Source organism: Poeciliopsis prolifica, unplaced genomic scaffold (genome assembly GCF_027474105.1).
Source record: "Poeciliopsis prolifica strain line A6 unplaced genomic scaffold, Auburn_PproV2 SCAFFOLD002, whole genome shotgun sequence".
NCBI classification, from domain to species: domain Eukaryota; kingdom Metazoa; phylum Chordata; class Actinopteri; order Cyprinodontiformes; family Poeciliidae; genus Poeciliopsis; species Poeciliopsis prolifica.
Window position 1 is genome coordinate 20,540,915 of NW_026562377.1, and position 14,911 is coordinate 20,555,825.

General features: G+C 40.0%; 1 protein-coding gene across 6 annotated transcripts in view; it reads left to right on the plus strand.

The window, feature by feature from the left end:
• The window catches only part of ralgps2 (Ral GEF with PH domain and SH3 binding motif 2), an 82,835-nt gene that overhangs the window by 33,412 nt on the left and 34,512 nt on the right, over positions 1–14,911 (plus strand). For all 6 annotated transcript variants that reach the window (XM_055046754.1, XM_055046739.1, XM_055046746.1 and 3 more), the window contains 4 exons: positions 6,572–6,655; positions 10,129–10,218; positions 11,311–11,403; positions 11,565–11,691. In XM_055046754.1, coding sequence (XP_054902729.1) covers positions 6,572–6,655; positions 10,129–10,218; positions 11,311–11,403; positions 11,565–11,691 — 394 coding nt within the window. The remainder of the gene's footprint in view (positions 1–6,571; positions 6,656–10,128; positions 10,219–11,310; positions 11,404–11,564; positions 11,692–14,911) is intronic.

The window sequence follows — 14,911 nt, forward strand, 5'->3', positions numbered from 1 at the left end:
CAGTTTCTTTATTATTCATTTTACATCAGCTGCTATGCTTCTAATTGCACTGACCGAACAAATTAAAGTTGCTTTAACATGTCTGACCAGGCTTGTGAAGCTATTGGTGTGTTTAAGTGTGCGCCGCACTGGAGCGGAGTTGTCAAATAAATTTGTAATTCAGTATATTTGCGTCTGTGTTTTAAAGAAACAAAAATAGCTTTGAGTCACTTCAGTGCTGTTTCTCTGCCAATACTGAACTTCAGATATTGCCATTTGTGTCAAAAGTGAAAGAAGTGGATCGGTGCAGCCATCATCTCTTCTTAATACGTTTATGAATCAGTTGAACTGAAAGGATTCAGTCACATCCAAAAAACAATCAATTAGTTCTTCCCACTCTACATTTTTCAGAACAACCTCGCCAGTATCGCTGATTTGTCTGGTATAATGCAAAACCAGCTCATCATTTTCTGTCATAAAATTCTCACTGGGTTGTGTTAGAGGAAACCACAGCTGGAAATATCAACGTCTTCCCAGGCAGAGGTCGGGTCTGGGCTGCAGATCAGATGCTTTTATTGAAAGTTTTCCTTTGTTCTGTTGGCCGAGACACTGAGAATCAATAAGCTGCTTTCACTGCAAGCTATTTTTGGTAAAACCGTTAGAGCAAAAGTAACAGATCAGTGGCTACTGTACGCACACATCAGTACACGCTCACGCACACTTGTGGTTTATGTGTGAAACGATACAGAAGTGTTGCTAGAGTTCAGTTTCTGCCACAAAATGTCACAAAATTACAGTATCGGCTGTAATTTCCAGCCGACATTGACACATTTGATGGGAAGCCGTGCGTGGAAGAGGCTATCAGGCTGTTGGCTCACAGCTCAGTGCAGGTCCCCACAGTCCGCACATGTTGTTTGGACAGCAATCGCTACGCAACAAAAACAAGAAGGAACCCCCGCGCTCCCCCTCCGCTGGACTGGAGTCTGTCAGCTCTGCGCTCCGGACACATTCATTACCGTCGAAGTGGGAGAAAAATAACGCTTTGGCAGGAGAGAGCGAAAAAAAACCCCACAGTGACAAGTTTTCCGTTGTCCGGGTGGATTTCTTCCACCACCGCTGATGTGATTTCGTCATTATATTTAATGCCATCTTCAAGTGTGAACCAACAGTTACGAGGAGAATAAACTTTAACACATTCTCTGATGTTCTAGGAAAGGAGGAAAAACAAAACCGAAGAGTAGTGATGAACTGATGAGTGACTTCCTGTTTTTGAAATGTATTTACTGCTTGATCTTTTTTTTTTTTTTTTGGCTTTCATTGTAAGCACAAATCTACACCTACCAGGCGTGTGAACAGTTTTGGCCAACAGGGTTTTTGTGCTAATTATAATCAATATTTTCTGTAGCTCTAGTTTGTTTCTCTCGGTGTGTCGAGGTGTCGTAACAAAAATTATTCCAAGAAAAATCTGTGGGTGGCGACAGGAAACGAAGTAATAACTGAACATTTCTTACAACTTCGAGGTGAAGTTGTAAGAAAGTGGTTTAAAAAAAATTGTCTTTAAAAACCCCCTGACAACCAAAAACATCAACACGTCTGTGTGTGTTAATCTCCTAAATTAATGGGAGGGAACCACAAAATAATTATAACATTTCCAAATATAACATATTACATATTTAGGTTCCCACAATTGTAACTTCTTTAAGGAAAAAAGCTAAATTAGAAGAAACAAAAAAATTCAGCATAAATGCCCAGAACGCTGTGCTTCGTCTGATTTCATTTGTCAGTGGTACTGAAAACAGAGTCACCTTCTACATCAAAAGTTGCTGGTTTGCTCATGCCTCGATGTGGTTTCCCCATCAGACGAAAACGCATGTACTTTAAGTTTATGACTTGCTGATAACTGGTTTTGATCACCACCTTCCGTCTACATACACGAGTCAACAAATGCATCTGTTCCTAGAAAGAAAGGAAAAAAATAAAACGGATTTCTACGGTATGCAGCGGAGGTGACTGCTAGTTTAAAGGTTTCTGAAAGTTTACGTTGAAGTTTATTAGGGGAAAAAAAAATACTTAAAAGCAGACTTTTACTACTCCTCTTCTCCCCTTATCTTTTCTTTTTTGCCATCCCATGTTTTTCCTGGCCTGCAGATTTGCAGGGAGTCAGATCTGTCATAAATTAAACATAACCAGGCAATCGGCCCAGTGTTCTTCTGTCGCACTTCAACCTAAAGCACTAATCAGCGAACAGAAACAACTCGGATCATTTTTCACGCCGGTCCTCCCTGTCATCCCCTGTAAATCTCTTCGCTGCTATACCCTCCTTTATTGCAGCAAGTTTTATTTATTCTTTTTCCCTTCTCTTTGCTCCTTTTTTTTTTTTTTCTTCTCCGCCTCCAATAAAGTTGCTCGTCTTTATCAGGGCTTCCTGCCTTGGCCCTTGGCCTCCAGCTAGGGCTCCCCGGAGGTCCCGGCGCACAGTTTTCCACTTACAGAGCAGACATAAAACAAAGGGGATTCTTGTGGCATCACTGATGATCTCATCGCCATTTGCGGCTCCGCAGCAGAACCTCGCTTTGTTCAGATTTCACTTTGTAATTGTTAGCTTGCGAATCTCTTTTGTCTCATTCTAGTTCGGATGCATCTTTATCTTGTTTAATTGTTTCTGTAAAAAAAATCGCCTATTTCCAAGCCAGAAGTGAGATCAGTCATTACAATTTTTTTTTGACAGCCTCTGTGTTAATTATACTCCAGTGAAGTGTTGATGATGGAGTCGGCTTCTCTCAAACCTGCAGGATTTTGCTTGGGGGTCTGGGGGGTGGATTGTGTTTGGCTCAAGCAGCATGAGGAAATGACAGGCTGTCTGTGGTTTCGTGGAGCAAGCTATTTTACTGCACTGTTTTACTGCAGCGCTTAAAACCTTTGCCTTTTTCAAAGCCTTTCTCAGCGATCCAGTGTTGTTGGGACTTTTTTCTTTTCTTTTTCTTTCTCTCCTTTATGTTGGCAGGGGTTTTGTCAGGCTTGAGCGCGCAGAGGAGAGGCAGTAAAGTCGAGAAAATTTAAGGAAATTAAATCCTAATAGGTTTTGGAAGGGCTGCGGATCAGGGCAGCTGGACTCTCTAATAACGCCACCGAGCAACAGGAAGGCTTGAAATGACTTCAACTGGAAAGCGACCTGGACAGACTTGATGTGTGTTAAAGTGAGAGGACAGGAGGACCGAGCGCTCTGGTGTCTAGGTTTCTGCCGGACTGTAAAGAAATAAAATAAAAAAATCTTTTTTGGCACCTGCGGTACAGACGTGTTAAAAATTAAATTAGTCTTTAGTGCAGCTTCTCAATGTCAAACTGAAAAATGTCATAATATGCGAGCTTCAATTTGGTTGCATTTTATTCACAATGACGAATATTTAGTTTTACTTTCAGTCCACAGTCATCTCATTTTCTCATTTTTATGATGCGGTGGAAGGACAGAAAGGGCTTTCTCCTTCCAAGCAACTGCTTTGCATCCTGGTTTAAAGGATAAAATGGAAACCTGGGGGACTTTTTCTTTCTTTCTTTTTTTTTTTTTTTGATACCATCGCCATCCTCCTCACTCTCTGTGGTGCCAAGGTAAAAGGATCCTTGTCCAGCTTACTGGCCAAAGGAAATGGGCCACTGTGGCATTATGCAAGATTTCTACGCAATCTGGAGAAATATGGAAAAGAAAATGGGGATCTAGAAAAATATGTGCTTTTCCAGACTTAATTTCCTATTCTAGTGTCAAAAAGTTTTTTGTTCTGTGCCATTTCATTGCATCCTTTTTCATGTTCAGCCTTATGACGCTGATATTGATACTTGTATCAGTCCCGATGTCGAAAACAGTTCTAGATCAGGTGTCTGTAACCATTTGCTTGATCTATTATATATTTTACATTATGTTTTGAAGTCCTAATTGTGCTTTGTGGACCATTTGAAAGAGGGTCTGTTACAGTTTATTTTTGTTTGTTTGACCAAGGAAGTCAGTCTATTGTTCTTGTTATTTTCAGTTTCTTTATTTTTTCATTGGTTTCTATATGATTGCACTGACTGACCAAATTAAAGTTGTTGTTTTTACATGCCTGTTGTTTTAAGCCAACTTAACACTGTTTTTCTGTATCGGCCAATACCAAGCCGCAGATATCTGTCTCTGTATTGGAAATGAATTGATATGTTGCATTTAATTTCTTTGTGTCATTTATATTTTAAAAAAATGTTTGACAACTCTGCACTTTTTACATTACAAACATGAAGGAAACCTGTTAAACTTAAACAAACTGGAATTTAAGCCTTTCTAGGATCTGAGAAATTTAAGTCAATTTAAGACTAAATCTTTCAGCTACCTTGATCCTACCGCATAAATGTGGACATCATAGCATTTGGATTTTTCAGTCTGAGATGATGCAGCTTCATTAAAATATAATTTTATTTTTAGGCTTTTACGTGTTTACCTGGGGTGCCAGTAGACGTGGTTTCCACTGTGCCGCCTGGGCGGGAGAGAAACGGCGGAGCCTTGAGGCTCGGAGAGAACAAACCAACTCGCCTCTAAGTATAGGAAATAAAAGGTTTATAAAATAAATATAAGGGTTCATTTAAAAATGGTAATAATATAGAAATGAGCTGAAATGACCTGCTGTTTGAATTTTGTCTCATTAAGCACACCTGTGTGATGCTTCATGTCATTGATTTTAAAAATCGTTGGGAAAAGACCCGCTCGGTTCTTCGACAGTTTCAGTTTTATAGCCTTTTTTCCCCTGCTTTTTTTCCTACATCTCCGTTCTTAACCGTTGAGTGTCGACTTAAAGCTTGACCTCACTCGTGCATGCATGTCTGCTTTTAACATCTGCATTTGATATTCGGCCTCTGAGACTTAGCCCTGAATGAACACAGGTTTTCGTTGCAAACAAAACCGCTGATACAGTCCAGCTCCAGGGGAGCTCGGCGAGGTTTACTGGACGCTGCTGCTTCCAGACAGTCGCCATGCGTCACTGAGGGGCTGCAGCCCGATTCATCTGTTCAGGCCGCGTCCCAACTAAGCCGAGTTGGAGAAACGTTTAGCAGGAGGGCTTAGACAAAATCCTCCCCCCCCAATGTTATGTCACTGTCCATGGCCCCTGGGACATCCTGTGGAGGGCCCAGGTCGGACCTGGGTTCCCTTTGGACTGTATGTGTGGTCTCTGCCTTCCACCTCTTCGCCGAGGACGGCAGCCGAAAGCCGAGCGGACTTCCAGCCTGGTTCTGAAACAGAAACAAATGAATGTTTGCAAGTTGGTGCAATTTTCTCTGTTAATCTTCCAACGTCACGACGGTTCTTGCTTTTAATCAAGGTTACAGAAACACACTGTCCACAGCTGCTGCTGCTTTGTAGAGCAGGTCATTTATAAACTTTTTAATAAAAAAGAACAACAAATACACATCTTAGCAACAGAGTCATTAAAGCTGTCATAAGTTATGATAGCTCAAACATTCTCCAGTCTCAGCTCAGATGTTGTTTGCAGACATTTTTGTGTGTTGAGTAGACATGGGCCACTGTAATGTAATACCATTTTCACTAAGATAAAACATGATCTATTTATTTTGATTTAAAGCAAATAAACTAAAAATATATTCTTACTGCTTCCACTGTAGTGTACGCAAGGGGATAATAAGATTTTATTATTTTTTTAAAGGTTTTTGTTTATTGTGATATGTAAACTTAAAAAGAAACATTCACTACATTTATTAGCATTTCAAAGCATCAGACAGAATATTAGGTATTTGTGCTGTGCAGTTCTTTGTAGAAAATACGGAAAGTATAAAAAGTAGAGATGCATCAGTCTGAATTTTTGGGGTTGATTCTAGTTTTCTGACGAGACTTGGCCACAGTTGTGTATGCTAGCAACAGTTTAAAAAATATTGTTGCTCTTTTAGGGTTTTTTGGCACTCGTGGTCTTTACTCATCAGTAGCCAGCATTACTCAGCTCGTGAGTAATGCAGAGTAATGCATTACTATGGACTCATGCATTACTCCATATGGAGCTTCCTATGGAGCTTTTTCTGGCCTCTCATTAAAGGACTTTAAACTCCAGTTGTGTTTTTTAAAACTTGTACCTTTTCAAAAGCTTAGTGAGGCTTGAAAACTGTTGCCACTTAAACTTGAATTAGTTACTTCGAAGTCCCTGATCAGATTGTTTAGTTGTGTTGTAGATATTTTTAGCTCTCAAATAAACCCTTAGAATTTGTTTTGAATTGTGCCAAAATGTGTCCAGTTTGTGCTCTTCTACTTGTTCCTGTAAGCTTTACGATCCTGGAATAAGAGCAAAGAGATATTTGCTGTGTATTTAAAACAGACATGTTCCTGTATGACCTCACCTGTTTGTTTTTTGCTGTCCCTCATTTATCTCTTTAAGTCCTCAGTCTTCACTCATCTGTTCTTCCTCCTCCTCCACTTTCCTCCACTATCATGTCTTGGTCCTTCCCTCCTTTCAATCCCCCAAAGCAAATCTTCCCACTGCGCTGTGAAACGCATTAGCGGCATGTGTGCGTCCACAACGTTCCCTTTGTGTCAGAACGTAATCTGGATTTCATTTGTTGTTGACAGGAGCTTTCTAGCTGTGGCTGGAACAAGAAGGAGAAGCACAGCTCCGCTCCGAATGTCGTGGCCTTCACCCGCAGGTTCAATCAGGTGAGACTCAGACATCCTCGGTTCTCGCAGCCAATTTCATTCTGAAGTCTATCGCTCGCACCCTCCACTTCACCCCCCCCCAAAAAAAAAAAAAAAGAGAAGAAGGGGAAAGTCTTCCTCTCTGCGGTTGTGGAGATTTATGAGACTTGGCCATTGAGATTCGAGGGGATGACAGCTCGTCTTTCCATCATGCCCTCCGTCTCCGTCCTCCTGCTCTCAAATCATCACCCCAGTTCTCCCAGATGTGCTTGTTTTTGAAGCTGTGTTTATCATGGCGGCTCCTAAGGTTCCCTGTGTCTTCTCCTTACACGTGAAATGCTCTTATGTACGTCACAAGTGGTCCCCAGGTGAAGCGTGCCTGAAGGCAGACATCTTTTTATCCTCAGCTACTCGCTGTTATATAGTTTCTTGCAAACATATTGACACTTCTCTTGCATTTTGTCACATTAAAGTCACAATTTAATATGTTTTATTGAGATTTTATGTGATAGACCAACATGAAGTAATGAATTACTTTGCAGGGAAAGAGACTTGTACTTTTAATTTTTATTTTTGTTCACAAGTAAACTCTTTAAATTCAGTTCCCTTCACTCTGACACACCTAACATGAATCCTTCATAAATTGCATGTTTATTGAATCAATGCCTCCGAATGAAAGCTGCTCTTTTGAAGATGTCAGAGAACATTCAGGAACAAATGGCGTCAAGAAGACCAAGGAACACATCAGACGAACATATTTTAGTTTGGTTTGCTGTATTTGATTAGAAGAGTGCACATTAATCAAAATTAACACAATTCATGGCAGTGTAAATATGCAGGAATTGACACAATAGCTGCATTTCAGCCTTTGTCCTCCTTAAACACGTCAGTACAAAAACACAAAGCATCTCACTGCACAGGACAGAACACGGCACACGTAGTTCTATTAAAAAAAGTAGAAAGAAACCAACATTTACACATGCAAAATAATACAGAAAGTGTATAGAAACAGGTTACAAGACCCTCTGCTCTAAGCAGTGGAAGTAGTTAACATCCCAGCTTTGAAAAGCTCTGTTCTGCCCATCATGTGAAAATGGAAAGAGTCTAAAAGAGAATCTGTAGCAAAACCTGAATACTGATAAAATGCAATAATATGATGCGGGAGGTATCTAATATAATCTCACTGAGTTGGAAATGGCTTCTGAGCAAAATAGGTAAAGCTGGTGGGAAAAAAACAACAAAAAAGACTTTACTGCAGCTGCTATTGTAATAAAAAAAGTTTATTCTTCAACCATTGAGTTAAATATAACTTCACACAATTTAGATTGTCTCTCTATTTCACCCAAAGACACAAATGTCAGAGTCTGTCAGCATTGCGAAACGTTAGGGTGTAAATATTTGTGCAGAGTAAACAAATGACTGCGCACATGTTGAAGAATCTTTCTCTCCTTACCCGGTTACGTCAACGAGAAGCTGTGGGGAATGATTCAAGGGGCAGCCATCCCCTTTAATCCACTTCCTCTGTTATTGCCAGATTTTCTGAGCCCCACTTCACCAACCTCACATGTAAATATGATCCGAGAAGAATGTGTTTCTGTGGAAATTTCTTTATGTATGGCAGATCCCAAACGGTGATTCAAGATGTTTGCCGCACGCATTCGGCCACTGCGAGCCAAGGAAAATGAGCTTTTTGGACAGACGGTTTTGGCCTGTCGAGGCAGAGAGTCCCAGAAAGCCCATTCCACATTAACTGCGGCCATTTTTGTTTTTTTCCCCCCTCCATTCAAATCTTTTGTTGACTCTGTGCTTTTAGGAGCCAATAAAGGAGACAATTTGCCAGCAAGTTTAAATCACTACGATAAATGCTCTGTAACCCGCTCCTTAAAGCTTACCAAGAGTTCATATTTATGGTCAATTGTGAGCGTTAGGTTTTAACATCTCAGTTTAGATCTCCAATGCTCCCCAACAAGAGATTGGATGATTATTTGACTGGTATTGTTACAGTTTTTATATGCAAGACTTTCCATTTCCATTAAACCAGAAACCTGGTTGAGCTACAGCCGATACGTCTGCGTTTGCTTTGGCTGCTCCACCTTATTTAGGATTATTGAAACACTGGAAGCTCCTCATCTAGCGGACTTGATATGCTCATGAATCCAGCAGGAAAGACGTGAGATTTGTTTAACTGAGATGCCCAAACATGGCCAACGTGTCCAACTCCAGCGTTTTCCATGACAGATGGAGGTTAAAAAGTGAAACTGATCAAACGGGGCAACCAGCCAGTAATCCATTCAGCTTTCCCGGCATCGAGTAGTAAGAAATGATCAATAATTAAAATAAAAAAAAAAACACGAAAGGAGAGAAATGATTATCACCTGTTGAAGTCTGATTCTGGCTGGAACACCTCATTTTAAACACTATTGCTGCGATTGGCCATTTTTGAGACTCGTATTTTAAGCTTGTTTGAGTTTGATACTGTGTTCCTAAGCCAGCAGAAACGAGGGGATAGATACTCTCACCACTCATCTTTTTTCATGAAACACTGAGGGTTAAGGCCATTGCCAGGAAACTCAAAATCAGTATCAGCTCAGATTTAACTCCTTCAGATTAGCCAGCAGCAATTAGCAACCGCTTTGTGGGACTGGACGTCTGCTGAGCTCTATGCATGCAATTTCAAAGTGTTAAATTATGATATGTACATATATATAAAAAACAACAACAAAAAAACATAATACTGCCCCTGTACAGAGATTTTAAAAAGTAGAAATTTAAAATTTAGGCAGTGTTGGAGTTAAAAGTACGATTATCTTGTAAGAAGACACAAAGATGGACAGACTGCTTTTTAAAATTTTTTTTTCTCTGTTCAGAACACAATGTCCAGACAGCTGCTGGCCTCAGTCCTCAAATTACATTTTTCTCCCCTCTATTCCCTCTTCCCATTCCCTCCATCCATCCCCAGGGTTTAAACAAGATTGATTGACTGACCTGTTTAACTGCGTATGTGCAATCAAAATCTTGTCTTGCCAGCAGTTTCCCCAAAGAGACAGATTTCCGACATCCCTCACTGTCTGGCCAAGTGCTCTGAACAAACACATGTGCCTGCTGTTTTTCTTTTCTCCCTCCTTTACCAATTGGCATTTCATGCGTTCTTAACTGTATCTACCAACTGATTGTGATCCTGTTGGTTTTTTTACTTTTTTATCAAGCGCTCGTTTCTAATTGGCCTAAATGGGGCGTTGCTGTTAACGATCTGTCCTGTGGTGAATTGATTTGCTCTGGAGCCCAGAGCTTCATGGCTTGCTGCAACTTTGGCTCAGAGATTAAGCGATCGTCAAGTGATGGAGAACAATCCCTGTTTTTACATACCTGAAGTCCTGATTCTGCTACAGAGATTATAACTTTTAATGGTTTCCCCAGTTTGTTTGTTGTTGGCAGGGTTTTTTGTGTTGCTTGGTGCAGTGATGTGTTTTTTCTTTGTTGTTTTTTTTTCTTAGACAAGTTTCTGGGTGGTGAGGGAGATCCTCCATGCTCAAACGCTGAAGATCCGAGCCGAAGTGCTGAGTCTGTACATCCGCACTGCCAAGGTATATATACCCACACAAAACACAACATTAACACTGTAATTCACACAATTAGTAAGTTTCATTTTCCTTTTATATATAAGATTAACAGTAAGAGAGAGACGGCACTGGCTCCTGTCGCTTCCTCTGTGTGCTATGCTGAAAAATTGGACAACTTTTTTTGGTTAAAAAATGCTTCGGCTGCAAAGAAAGCAGCTGAAGCATTATTCATTAACTTGTATGACGTTTAAATACAGTGCTAAATTTCTACAGATGGAAAGTGTTATTTTACTGTGCTATGTTGTGAGTCAATATAGCACAGTAATGAGTCATAGCAAAACGGACAAACATGCTAAAGTTAGCCAAGCACAGAGGTCTGCAAACTGCAGCTCTGCGGCCACAAGGAACTCAGTTAATGTCTCTCAATACATCTTCAATAATAACAAATGCAAGTTTTAGCTTTTTCATGGAATAATTACATTGAAATTCCAAAACATTGACACTAAAAGTACCAATAATGTATAATTTATCTATTTTTTTAAATCTATTTTTGGTTTGAAAATTTGCAAATGTTTTTTACGTAATTTTTCACAAATATCTGCATAAAATGTATTTATCCTCTTGACAATTGTTTTTCTTTAGTTTGAAAATCTTCAAAAAAATTTTGGTTCTTTACTAACAACACATTTATTTTTGTAGATATTTTAAGAAAAGTTGTATGTTTTTTGTCAAAAGGTCATGTAACATTTATGGCTCTAAGTGAGCTTGATGTAGCTGGACTGAAGATGAAAATGTTCCTTTGGCATCTGAAGGATTTAGACTCGTGGCCTAGCACCTCTACAGATGGCAACAGCAGGAGAAAGACACGAGTTTAGTGATAATTCAAAACCTACAGAAAGTGCTGCCATCAGGGTGACTGTGTGGAGGATCAGTGCTTTAAAGATGCTGCCTTCATTGATTTTTATTAAGTATCAGACTGTGTATGTGCAACTTCCTTTCCATTCTTGAACGACTCGGCTCTCGCATCAACAAAAATAAAATAAAAATTCAGAGCACGACTGTCTTACTGTGCGAACGTATCTAAATGTCTGATCAATGTCGTGTAACTTTCCACAGAAACTGTGTGACATGAACAACCTCCACGCTGTCATGGCGGTGGTGTCGGGGTTACAAAGTGCACCCATCTTCAGGCTCACAAAAACGTGGGCGGTGAGTGCATTTACCTTACTACTGAAACATGTGGAATGCCCAGTGGGTTTTGCACCACTTCCAGTGAAATATGGCATCTTAATAGACACACCGTAATTGTGAAAATGTTTTTTGCTCTAATTCCTTTTGCTGGCCTTCTGGTTTTGCCATTTTATTGACAGTTACTGAGTCGAAAGGACAAGTCTACGTTTGATCGACTGGACTACCTGATGTCCAAAGAAGACAATTACAAACGACTGAGAGACTTCATCAGCAGCCAGAGCATGGTCTCTTGCATACCATACCTAGGTAGGAGAAATCAATATTTCTACCTATAACAATCCCACCCCCCCCCCCAAAAAAAAAAATTTAAAGTCACGTCTAGTATGACGAAATCAAATCAACAGAAGTCATCTATTTAATGTTCACGTGTGATATTGTTTAAGAATTTGTTTGGTTTCAAAGTTGGTTTATTTAGATCTTAACGTTCTTTACACCATTCGGTTTGGTTCAAATGGAATGAACCAAATTTTATTTGGTCGTCTGAACAAAGCCTGCACACGAAGACGCAGGCTTGGTGTTAATCAGCCAAATGTGCGGCTAAGCTTGTCCAGAAATGCTTACTCAGTGGAAAAGTAGCAGGAACGCAACATGCTTGATTCATTGAGGGGATTCCTCCAGATTAATGAAAAATTAAAGTTGATTTGCCTTTGTGGTCACTCGTCAGGATCTCTGAGTTTTGTCTCTTCAGCTGCACATCACGTTTGTGGTCCTGTGCTTCAGAGCGTTTGGCGTATTTAGGCTTTTAGAAACCCAAGAAACACCCTTTAGAAACTAGATTCTTGACGGTGATCCTTATCAGCCATGCATGTTTTCAAACAGTATTGAAAAGTCTTTGAGTTGCATTAAAAATCCAGCCTTTTAAACTTTACGAGCTGTTTTCAGGTTTATGATTAACGGCGTATTAAGCAGCTGACTGGCTCTGCAGCTGTGCCTGGTATTCTGATCGTACGGATTATTAAGTACGGTCGTGTTTCATCGTTTAATGTTCTCCCTCTTCTCGGGTCGCTGTGTCTTTCTGCTGCAGCTTTTCCTGTGCTCCTTCGTTTACTGTCTTCCCTTCTTTTTTTGTTTTGCTTGGCTTCTTGGAACTGAGAGGAGGAGTAAATGTCGCTCATAAATTTGGTGCTCTGTTGAGAAACACCTCAAAGTTTCTAACAAGAATAAACGCATGAATCGGTTAGAAGAGGGTGGAAAAAAAACCCTCTTTTTCCTCTGCTATATGTAAAAGCTTTCTTTTATTTTTGGTTGGACTGGCTGACATCACACAGGAATCCCTGATGAGGAGCGCAGGGGGGAAACGCTCGCGTCCATGTCTGTGTGGTTTTACTGCCGTACTGTTTGTTCTTGTTTGGGCTTGATGATGACTTTGATGTTCTTTACTGCCAAACAGTTTGTTTTTCTTCCTCTTTAGCCGTCAGACCCCGCTTTCTTTGATGCCGTTGCGGTTCAAGCACGCAAACTTACATGCGCACAAACAAACACGGACACGAGCCCAAAAGCTTTATTGTCGCTACAGAAAGCCGGAGGTGGGCATTTTTCTCCAGACCAATGCAAACTCATGGCTGTGAAGCAGCGCGCGTCACCAGCTTTAACTGTATGTCTCCACTTCGCGTTAGAAGGGAAAGACTTTCCGTTCGCTAAGCGTTTGGATGATTTGCGACCAGCTGCTCTTGTCACAGGGTGGAGTCTCGTCGAGTATTAATGTAGGAGTGGGATGGTGTTTCCCTATGAGATGAGCTTTTTAGTGATGTGAACACATGTGTGCTGTGTGACCGTCTGGCTGTCTTTGGGGATGAAACGGGCCAAGTTGGCCGAGAGGAGGGATATCGCCACTGGCTCGCTCTGGAACGTTTCCCTTCATCATAAATACTCTCGATCAGAGAGAGAGATTGGAAACAGCGTTGCTTGTTCCAGTGCTTCTCTGCTAGTATAAGCTTCACCACTGCTTGCATAAATAATACATCTGGGGGAGGGCCTCCTGGTGTGTTTGCACATGAGAAAACTCGCTTAATTAGTGAGAACTCGCAGGAAGGAGTTTGAATAGCTGCTGTGTTTTTCTAGATGGGAGGTTTTGACATTTTGAAAATTTATTTCTGGGATGCTTTTGTAACTTTGAGTCATGTTTTTGCTCCTTTGCATCTAAATTGCAGCATAAATTTGACTGCATTTTTAATTTGCCATACTTACTGGCACCTCAGGTAAAGGTGCTACAAAGTCTTGCATTTAAATTTAAACACCAATTTTGTTATAATTCATGTAACTTATTGTATGGTTCTATAATGACAATAAAGATTATTAATATTATTCTTAAAATAAAGTTGTTGTTAAATGTAAAGCAAAAAAAGTCATTTAAAAATAAATCTGAACAAAAAATATTCAGAGGAGGTTAAAAAAAATCTTACGCTGAAAAAAATACTTATTTATCAGTTCACTGGTGTGATTTCTACTTTTTTTTTTTAAAACAAAATATTTTTTTTCTTTTCGTATTAGTCAATGACTAAAGAAGGCTGTATGGGTTATACCATTGCTGCCATAGCATCTGAAGGGCAGAATATTGTTTTTATTGCCATGTTAACTCAACAAAACACTTCTCAGCTTTAGTCCATATTTCCCATGTTACTCAACAGTTTTAGCTTTACCACTTAGCTTTACTGAACAGAAATATTATCACCTGTAAGTACCAAAGACCAACATCTCTACAAACAAGTGAGTGCTTCCAGATTTTTGTGAAGCTCTGATTTGAATGCTGTGGTCCAGTTGACCCAAACATGTCATCAATATAGGGTGAACATAGAAAGTGACCTTATGACACTATGATATTAAAGCCTTGAGATATTTCCACGGTGTCCACGGTTCCTTAAACAGTCTTAAATTTAAGATTTTAAAAAGTCTTACATTTTAAGTTTTAAAAACTTATTCTTGAGTTTACTAAAAAACAATCAGTTGGTCTTAAATATGTAAAAACTGTGTTCACTGCCGTCTACTACACGCTGAGCTGTTTTCACAGTGTTTATGCTGTTCTAAACGACGGTGGCTAACGGTGCCAAAGTTGGGATCGTGGTACAGCTTCCTGTTGGCATTAAGCTAAATGGTTATACTTTAAGAAACCTGATCTGAATTTGCATATTTTCATTTATGAACTAAAGTGCTTTGATTTGGTAAAGTACAAAAGTAGCATTTTAAATGCCAGTTTGGCATCAAGGCTACCTCAGAATGAGATTTTTCTGAAAAACATTTTTTATATTGCTAACATCTCTTCTCATTGAGGACCCCAGCATCTGCATCGTTCTCTCATGAGCTGGATGTGTCGTCGTATCGCATCCACATTTCAAATCCAACAATATTGTACTCAGACAAAAGAAAGTGACATTTGGCGGTAACATAGGGACAGTCCGTTAACAGGAAGTTGAACGCGGTCTGTCCCGAGGCACAGAAACGATGCTCTTCTCTGAAAGTAATATCTCTT